Raw genomic sequence first — 9427 nt, forward strand, 5'->3', positions numbered from 1 at the left:
CTCCAACCCGTTACTTGCTTTCTGTAACCTAAGCCTCGAGGGGAGAGGGGAATGAAATCCTTGCCTAGGCCTGTCCGGCCTTCTCTAGGTCGCTGTGATGATCAAGAGCTTACTTAATAAGATCAAGCTCGGTTCCCTGGCTCTCCTTCAGGCCTCTTCCACGGCGCCTACAGCCAGCCACACCCTGGCGCTAGAACCTACAAACACTATTCCGCCTTAGGAGCTGGGTGCGGTCCAGCAGGCGGTTCCCATCTCCCCGGCGGGCCCGAACGCAGCTTCCGGGCTATCCCCCCCCCCCCGTCACCTCACTCCGCTCCCCTGCCCGCCCCCCCACTCGAACAGCTGGGCGTGGCTGCGGTCAGGCAACCCTAAACTGAGGTGACCCTAGGCTAGAGGGAGACGGCCGGGAACCACAACCTGCGAGAGAAGCTGCCCAACCCTCTGCGCTCAGCCTCAGCATCCGCCTAGTAACCCACGGTCCACACACCCCCACCCCGGCTCCCAACCGGTGACAAATCCTCTTTGCCTCGGGCACCCTTCCGGAGCAGGAGGGGGCTCCGGGCTCTGGCGCCGGAGCAGGGAGAGTTAACCCGACCCGGGCAGCAGAGGCCGAGGGCCGGACCGCGGAGAGCGCCTCCCATTGGCCGCGGAGCCGGCTCTACGCTGATTGGCAGAGGCGCTCGGCTGCAGCTCTAGCAGAGTCCTTATTGGCGCTGGGTTCCTGGGACTGGAGTGTGGCGGCCCGGCCTCCGCAGGCTACTCTGGTGAAGGTGCTCCAGCTCCCGTAGCTACCTTGGGACGCTCATCTCGAGTTGGAATCCCCATTTCCTTCGCGATCCACCTGTCGTTGCTGTCCCGGGGACACCCCGGGTCTTCTCTCGGATCCTTTTCCTCTTTGCTGTTTTCGTTTTTCCTGCCTCTCCCGCTACCATTTCCCAACTCTGCATTTTCCCTTTGCTACTCCCCTGGTCCCTCTCGCTTGTCAACCGGGGCATCCCACAAGCCAGCTTCTGACTTCTGCCCCGCCTTGATTCCAAATCCCTTGGGAAACGGGGCCTTCTCACCAGACTCTCCTACACGCCTCTTTCTTCCCTCTTTGCCACGCTCTGACACCTCCCCCGCCAAGTTCCCACTAACCTTACTTCATTTTTTGACATTTGACACTTAACTCAAGACCTCTTAATTTCTACTTCTTGCAGCCTGGACTGCAAAAGCCAGATGTTGCCCTGATATCCATCTCTGCTGTCTGTGGCCACTGCTTACCCCTACCATGGACTTCTTGATGAGTGGTCTGGCAGCCTGCGGAGCCTGTGTGTTCACCAATCCCCTGGAGGTTGTGAAGATCAGAATGCAACTGCAGGGTGAACTGAAAGCCCCGGGCACCTACCAGCGCCACTACCGAAACGTCTTCCACGCCTTCTTCATCATCGGCAAGGTAGATGGCCTGGCTGCCCTGCAGAAGGGCCTGGCCCCTGCACTCTTGTACCAGTTCCTTATGAATGGCATCAGACTGGGCACCTACGGGCTGGCAGAGGCTAAGGGATACCTGCGCACGGCTGAAGGCACCATCAGCCCAGTCCGGAGTGCTGCAGCTGGGGCCCTGGCTGGAGTCATGGGAGCCTATCTGGGGAGCCCCATCTACATGGTAAGGAGCCGAGGTCTTGCCTGGGGACTTCAGGGCAGGCCCTTGGTGTAGGGTGGGAGTTTGTCCTTACAAGGACATTGGTGGCAAGGTGCTGTCCCCCTGCATGCAAGGAAGGGCACAAGAAAATGCTGGTAGGCTCAGGGCCTTCCAATCTGCCCTATACACACCCACCCAACAGACTCCCTGCAATGTGTTGATGAGGATTATGGACTTTTGGGGGCTTGGAAGGTGTTGTTTGTTGAGGAAAGATCTCCACATACAGTGGTGTCAAAGTCCCTCTGTAGCCCAGGTAGGCTTCAAACTCACAGCCCAACTTCAGTCTCCCCAGTGTTTGATTACAGATGTGCATTGCCACATTTGGCTACAAATGAGCTTTGAATCACTTTCTAGAACTCAAATTCTGGCTCTGAAATAATATTCATTGTTGAGCTTCAGTTGCCACATCTATAAAACAGGAATAACTGTAGTAGGCTTTTTGTGCTGTTATTGGGGGGATTATAGTGAAAAATAATATGATGCAGGGTGAAGCACCAGTACAGCTCCCAGTACAGGGTAAGCATTTTGACAGTATCGCTGATTGTTTTGTTTGATTTTGGTTTTTGAGACAGGCCTGACTATATGGTCAGGCTTATCTGGAACTCTCTCTGTAGCCCAAGCTGTCCTCAAACTCTTGATCCTCCTTGCTCTGCCCCCAAGTGCTGAGAATACAAACATGTGCCACCATGCCCAGTGGAAATGTAGCTTTTATTGTTTTATGGTTATTATCTAATGTTGAACTTGGCTTTGTGTACATGAGGATGAAGAATTTTAGTAACATACATCATTGAGTGTAGGTTTAGGAAGGTCCTGGGCATCACAGAATTATAGTTTCATAGTTTATTCCTTTGAGTTAACAGATGTAGGTAAAAGGCTGGGAGCCTGAGGCCCAGAGAGGGAAAGTGACCTGTTCAAGGTCACACAGCTGCTTATTGCTGGTACTAGGCCATGTGAGAGAGAAGGAAGTCAACCTGGTCTATCTCCTAGGATGTGAGATTTAGGGACAGAGGCCATATCAAAGTCAGCTGAATACAATACTCCTGTGTGTTCTGGGAGCCAAAGAGCACATTTTGGCCAGTCTGACAGGGAGTCTGGTGGGGGTGGCAGCTGGAGATCCGATCAGGAATGGGAACTGGCATTCAGGTCTTACTTAACATCTAGTCTTAGGAAATATTGCCACTCTCCAACCTCCATTCCCCAACCCCAGCCCCAAGGGAAGGAGGATGTGGAGGGGGTGGGATATCTGGTAGTGCTAGGAGATCTTTCCCCTGGGACTGAAGCCAAGGGACACAGAGTCTCAGGACCAATTTGTTAAGTAGGAACAACAATAATTATCAGATTAGAAGGACATTCATTGCTTAATACCCTAGAGGAAGTGTGAGGGGCTCAAATGCTTGGGTCTCTAAAGTGGGAGGACAGCCCCTGGGGCACAGGCTGAAATACTCTCTTGTCCCCAGGTGAAGACACACCTACAGGCACAGGCAGCCTCTGAAATTGCTGTAGGGCACCAGTATAAGCATCAGGTGAGGGGTCCCCAAATCACTGGAGTGCCAGACCATTCGCTCCCACTTCCTCCTAGCTTTCTGTCTGTACCTGGCAGCTCCCACCCTGATCACTCTTCTGTCTACCCCATCAATGTCTGCCCCTGGAGCTCACCCTGATTCTCATGTACCTTTATTTGTTCCTCAAATCTTCACCTGTTTCTCCTGCCCCATTCTCTTGACCTGCTAATGTCTTCACTTCCATACCTCCAGCCTGTATCTGGGGTGGCAAGTGGTGGTAGACACCTGAGGGTGCCTAGTCTGGCTCTAAGCCTACATTGAACTAGTTGTCCAGACAACAGTTGCATGTTAAGAACTAATCCTTAAGCCAGGCGTGGTGGCGCACGCCTTTATTCCCAGCATTTGGGAGGCAAAGGCAGGCGGATCTCTGTAAATTCAAGGCCAGCCTGGACTACATAGTGAGTTCCAGGACAGCTGGGGCTACAGGGAGACCCTGTCTCAAAAAGACCAAAAAAAAAAAAAAAAACCTGATCCTACTGAGGTGACTGAAACCCACCCCTACCGTCTTCCCCCCACCAGGGCATGTTTCAGGCACTAACAGAGATTGGCCAGAAACATGGTCTGGTGGGGTTGTGGCGTGGGGCCGTGGGCGGCCTTCCCAGAGTTCTCGTCGGTTCTTCTACCCAGCTGTGCACCTTCTCATCTACCAAGGACCTCTTGAGCCAGTGGGAGGTACTGCCCGGGGAAGGGGTGGGGCCAACCCTAGAATGGGGCAGAGAGCACGCAAAGGGAGGTGGGCCCTGCAGGGGATGGTGCCAAGGTTCAAAAGTGAGGGAGCAACAGGAGGGCTTGGGGGGTGGTCATTGAGTCCTTAAAATTCTCATCACTTCTTCCCAGAAGGGGTACCTGAGCCCTCTGGGTACTCTGGCCTTCCTCCTGCAGTGTTATCACACTGTGTAATCACTGGTGAAGTGGAACCTCCCTGAGTTAGCAGCTGTGTCCCCAGGGCATGGTCTTTCCTACCCTTGGATTGGATGACTGCTTAGTTAATAAAGTTCTTCTTCTCCCCTATAGATCTTTCCTCCCCAGAGCTGGAAAGTGGCTCTGGCAGCTGCCATGGTGAGTGGCATCGCAGTAGTCCTGGCCATGACACCCTTTGATGTAGCCAGTACAAGGCTCTATAACCAACCCACAGATACTCAGGGCAAGGTAAGGGAGTACTCTGGGGTGCAGGCTGACAGGAAAAGCTGGAGGTGGGGGAGCAGACTGTGGGTGCATGTGGGTCAAAAGCCACCTGCAGAGGTGAGACTGGTGGACTCTGACAAGCTCCTTCCCTGTGCTCTCCCTCCCTCTCCAATATGCTCCAGGGCCTCATGTACCGGGGGATCCTGGATGCTCTGCTGCAGACAGCTCGGACAGAGGGCATTTTGGGCATGTACAAGGGTATAGGTGCCTCCTATTTTCGCCTTGGCCCCCATACCATCCTCTCCCTCTTCTTCTGGGATCAGCTGCGCTTCTTCTACCACTCATACACTAAATAACAGTCACTTTCCTATACTCCAAATCAATGCTCCTTGGACACTTCTGCCTCTCCTCCTGTCTTGGTGACTACTGACCATGTGATTTTTCAACCATCTGAGGGGGAAAGCCAAGCACACTCCCAATCTGTTCTCTCAGGGTTGAATCACTCTGAGCAGTAGTTTCTGTCCTTTCCTTGGATGTTGCTTTAAATCTTCCCACACATCCCTCTGTCCACTTCACACCCGTCTCAGGGTTGAATCAGTCACTCCAAAGTGCATTTTCACTGCCAGTCTTGGGTCCCTCCTGCTCCTGGGCACAGCTTTAAATTCCCCCTTCTAAAACCAAAGGAAATTGGGGAGACCCAGGTGTCCTCTTAGAGTCAAAGCCACAGAAATTATGTTGGTTATAAAGCAAGTTTATTTCTGCAGAGGAATGTCTTATGTTGACGTCCAGGAAAGTAGAAGGAAACTCAGGTATTCAAATTCCATCTCCCCCTCTCAGAACTGGGCCCCTAAGTCCTCTGCAGCAGCATGATGGGCTTCAGCATCTTTACTGGGGACCAAAGATGTTGGGATCATGAAGGGTCAAACTGGTCACCAGCTGTTCAAAGTTACCCAAGCTCCAGGGTGGACATGACAGATTTTCAGGGCCAAGAGACCTGTTGTCAGAGCTTAGGGTAGGGGAACAGAGGGAGAAAGAACATGGTCTAGGCCTAAGGTTTGGAAGATCCCACTTCCTGTTCCCCAGAGAACCAGGAATCTGAGACCCCAAGCCTGTGATCCAACTCTGCCTCCTTGAAGGAGCCCACCAGCCAATTTTTCTATGTGGCCCACCCAGCCTAATTTTTCCTGGGGACCCAATTGTGAAATTCCCACCCTTCTTCCTTACGGGGGTTGATTGAAGGTGAGCAAGAGATCAGTCTGGTACTGGGGCAGCCGCAGTAAGGCCTGATGCAGCATGACATTCTTTGCTACCTAAAGGAATCGGAATCAGGATGCTTATCCAGATCCCTGGCACTACCCCTCCCCCTCTAGGGCATCCCACATGCCTTGGCCCTCACCTGCTGGTTTTCTTTAGCTACCTGCTGTTTGCCAGAAAGGAACCAGGCATCTTGACAGCAGCCCCTCATGGCCAAGTTCTCCAAACTGAGAGGTTGCACAGACTCCACTTGCACCGCCCTAGCCCCCTGCACCCCGCCAACGTCCTCAAAATGGTACCTGGAGTGGAAGGGGGCATGGGCTGGGAGGGGCATCTCTCAACCCCACCCTTGAACATGTTTCTTTTTTTAGTCTTTTTGAAACAGGGTCTCACTATGTAGAGCAGGCTGGCCTTGAACTCACGGAGATCCGTCTGCCTCTCCCTCCCAACTCCTGGGACCACTGGCGTGCGCTACCACGCCCTGCATATGTTTAAGTCTTAGGCCTCCCTCTCTTCAGGCCGTGGGGTGTTATTGCCCTTGGGGTTCTTGTCCTGAATAACCGTCCAGCCATCGGTCCCGCCCACCTCCTCGGGTCCAGGCCTCCCATTGGCCAGCTACGCCCCCCGCCCCACTCACCGCGCAGCCGCTTCGCCCCGCACGTGGGCCTGCAGCTCCAGAAGTTCCACGATCAGGCTCTGGTCGGTCACCGGATGGCAGAAAACTTCTTGGTTGTCCGGAACCGGTCGGAGGTCGCTGGAGAGGGGCAGGGAGACCCTGTTTGTCTCAGGCTTCTTCCCGCAACCCACCCGACCGGCCTCCGGGGCCGCCTGGGTTTCCTCACCTCACATCAATGGCTCCAGGAGGGAGGATGGCGGAGAAGGCGCCCCCGAACAGTGGACAGTCTCTGGTGGGCTCCATAGCCTGGGACTAGAGTATGGGCATTAGAAAGGTTTAAAGGAAACCTACAGGGGCCTTCGAGACATCTCCACCCTGGGTTCCCGCAACAGCCACGGCCTCCGCGCTTGCTTAGCCCTGGGCCTTTAAGATTTTGCCACGCCCTATGATCGCGCTGGCCTATCAGCGCCTGCGCTCTGGAGAGCCCCCACCCTTTTGGAGAGAACTGGGTGGGGATAAGGGATATGGTGTGCTGATCCGACCTGTGTTTAGGATTTCCGAAGCCTGCGGTGGGTCAGTCGCCATGTCCGCCACCTTCTTTAAAGGAGTCGCACCTTCTAAAATCACTTGAGATTATCCCTGATAACAGTGGTTCAAGAGGCCTGTAGGTGGAGTCTCCTGAGTGAAGGGAGAATCGTTTGGGGGTGTCCTGGGGCCCCTTAACCGCTAGTGGGTTGCCAACCAGACCTCTAATTCCAAGATCCCATGCTGGGAATTAAGGAAACAATAGGCCCAGGTGCGGGTCTGGCTTCAGACCTCAAGCCTTGACACCCAACCTGAGGATTATGGTTCTAATCCCCTTCAATCTTCCTCCTTAGAGGGTGAGAGAAAGCCTCTCCCCAAGAACACCTGGACCAAAGCGCAGATTAAACTGTGTTTTCCTCTTACAGATTTATAAAGTGTTCTTGAAGTATTTGTTCAACTTCATCCTTCAGTTAATTTCTCCATTCATCCTTGATCCCTAGCACCTGACATAACGTTTAGAGCATATCAGTCCTGGTATATTGTTGCACTATTAAATAAACCTAGTGCCAATGCCTGGAAACCAGGAAGATGCCCATGCCCTCGTGGTTTCTAGATGGCATCTACTTCCCAGCCAAGAACTGGGCAAGGAGATTCTTGTCCACCCGCCCCCACTCCTGACTCTAATGATCTAGTGAAATGGAGCCACAGGTATTTATTGATGCCTTGCTTTGCCAGTCCCTACTTGAAGGCCTAGCAATAAAAAAGTAAAGCCTTATGGGGTGTATAAGTACCAATGGAGTTTGCTTTGAGTCTTGACTTCCTGAGGACTTCCTAGAGGTATTCTAGCCAGGACATAAGTGTAGAAACTTGGAGGTTTGAGGTGCCTGAAATGCAAATATATCAGCTCGGGGTGGATGAGTAGGTGGATGGCAGAGAATTGTGAACATGGCCAAGTATGGAGAATTTTATTTGTTGTTTGTTTGCAGTGCTCAGAGTTGAACCCAGGGCCCAGGGCCTCACAATGCTAGGCAATGTTAGAAATGCATTTGAGAATCTCAAGAAAATGACCTCACAATCCAAAATATTTTGGCAAGGCAAGGGTAGAGTTTTACCTCGGTGGATGGGAACATAGCTGCTCTAAATCCAGCAAGCAAGCACACCCAGTGAAGATCCCACTGGGTCTTTATTCCAAATGCAAAGAGGTCCTGTATCAAACTCTGAGTGGTCAGAGCTCATGGTTGGCTAACTCAAAGTGATGCAGTTGATAAGCATCACTGATAAGCAGAATATAATTTTCAGCACCAAGTACAACCTTGAATGTATATTTTGATTTCAAGAAGTATTGGTCTTAGGAGGAATTTGAATTTCTGACAAGTGGCTTCTTCGCAATTTTTTATGTGAAGTTTTGTCTTATTTAATTGATAGAAAAGACAGTATGTTTCTTTTATATCTCCCACAGGCAAGCTCTTTTCCCTGCTAGGCAATACTCCTATCACTGAGCTGTAACCCCAGTCTCTCTCTCTCTCTCTCTCTCTCTCTCTCTCTCTTAGATCAGACAGGCTGGCCCCCAACTTGTAATCTTCCTGCCTTAGTGCTCTGATCTCAAGTGTACACTACCATACCCAGTTTGTACTCCTTATTTCTTACTGTGGGCATCAGTTTTCTCAGCTTTTCCTCATCTCTAAAGCACTGTTAGAGCTGGAATGCGGCCAAGCGTGGTAGCATATGCTTTTAATTCCAGCACTTAGAAGACAGAGGCAAACAAATCTCTACAAGTTCAAGGCCAGCCTGGTCTACATAGTGAATTTTAGGCCAGTAAGAGTTACATGGTGAGGCCAAGAAAAAAAAAAAGAAAAAAAGGAAAGTATGTAATTTGCAAAAGGATTGAGGTGTGGATGTAGCTGAATCAGTCTGTTTCTGGGTGGGTACTAGGAACTAGATTTACTCCATGGGAGAAGGGATGCTGCAGGCTCCCATGGGATAGAAGGAGTTTGGCCACAAGGAACCAAGGGAGCCAGGGTCTCTCCATGCAGACCTCTGCCCCTCCCTCCCATTTCTGTCTGCATGTTATCTGTCCTTCCTGCCAGGGGCAACAGCTCTTAATTACTTTGTGAGCATTCAAGCAGATCAAAAGTCCTTAGGGACCACCAAGGACATAGGTGTTAACAGGATCATAGCACTGGATACCAGGGGTGGAGACCTATTCATGAGCCAAAGGATGCCAATCTAGAGAAGAGAGGGGAACAAGCCTTTTCAATTTATCCCTTTGGAGTTCCCAGCACTTCTCATCTCCACTGTGAGCCTCAGGCAGCTGAGGACCCCTGGTTCTCCTCAGTCTGTGAGCTCTTGGGACAGGATTAGATGGGCTATTCCAAATGATAGGAAGGAAATATGCCAAAACCCAGGGCTGGATTTCCCCTGGGAGATTGGGGTGGAAGGCCACTCTATCTTGGCAGATCTCTACTCTTGGCTCTACATCCTTCTCTTGGTATCTTTTACCTCTGCTGGCCTTCTCAATGCTGACACCCCAGTCTGTTCACAGTCAGACTCCCCAGGAAACTAGAGCTATCTAGGTCACTTGCCATTTGATCTAAAAGTACCTCTCTGGCAAGCTCTCCTGCCTGCCTCTCCCAGGCCCTCAGCCAGAGACCAGTGAAATCCTTG

The 9427-nt window shown here is 51.8% G+C and overlaps 2 protein-coding genes across 9 annotated transcripts; one reads left to right on the forward strand and one right to left on the reverse strand.

The window, feature by feature from the left end:
- The first annotated feature begins 408 nt into the window (after positions 1 to 408).
- Positions 409 to 4764, forward strand: Slc25a35 (solute carrier family 25 member 35). Of its 3 annotated transcripts, XM_008855751.3 has the most exons (6): positions 412 to 770; positions 1200 to 1645; positions 3139 to 3204; positions 3763 to 3915; positions 4258 to 4392; positions 4551 to 4764. In XM_008855751.3, exons 2-6 carry the CDS (start codon positions 1271 to 1273, stop codon positions 4722 to 4724), a joined length of 903 nt encoding a protein of 300 aa, XP_008853973.1. In that variant the 5' UTR covers positions 412 to 770; positions 1200 to 1270; the 3' UTR covers positions 4725 to 4764. The 3 variants fall into 3 exon arrangements, with proteins under 3 accessions (XP_008853974.1, XP_029413428.1, XP_008853973.1); XM_008855752.3 differs by lacking the exon at positions 3763 to 3915 and having other exon boundaries at positions 409 to 770; XM_029557568.1 differs by lacking the exon at positions 3139 to 3204 and having other exon boundaries at positions 410 to 770.
- A 334-nt stretch (positions 4765 to 5098) lies between these two features.
- Rangrf (RAN guanine nucleotide release factor) lies at positions 5099 to 8575 on the reverse strand. Of its 6 annotated transcripts, none has more exons than XM_029557570.1 (5): positions 6465 to 8575; positions 6260 to 6376; positions 5786 to 5921; positions 5593 to 5678; positions 5099 to 5256 (listed from the first exon to the last, which is right to left on the reverse strand). In XM_029557570.1, exons 1-5 carry the CDS (start codon positions 6539 to 6541, stop codon positions 5202 to 5204), a joined length of 471 nt encoding a protein of 156 aa, XP_029413430.1. In that variant the 5' UTR covers positions 6542 to 8575; the 3' UTR covers positions 5099 to 5201. The 6 variants fall into 6 exon arrangements, with proteins under 6 accessions (XP_029413430.1, XP_029413429.1, XP_008853972.1 ...); XM_029557569.1 differs by having other exon boundaries at positions 5099 to 5374; positions 6465 to 8545; XM_008855750.3 differs by having other exon boundaries at positions 5765 to 5921; positions 6465 to 8538.
- Between the last annotated feature and the right edge of the window lie 852 nt (positions 8576 to 9427).

The sequence above is a fragment of the Nannospalax galili genome, unplaced genomic scaffold, assembly GCF_000622305.1.
Source record: "Nannospalax galili isolate Female #2095 unplaced genomic scaffold, S.galili_v1.0 scaffold146, whole genome shotgun sequence".
Taxonomy (NCBI): Eukaryota; Metazoa; Chordata; class Mammalia; order Rodentia; family Spalacidae; genus Nannospalax; species Nannospalax galili.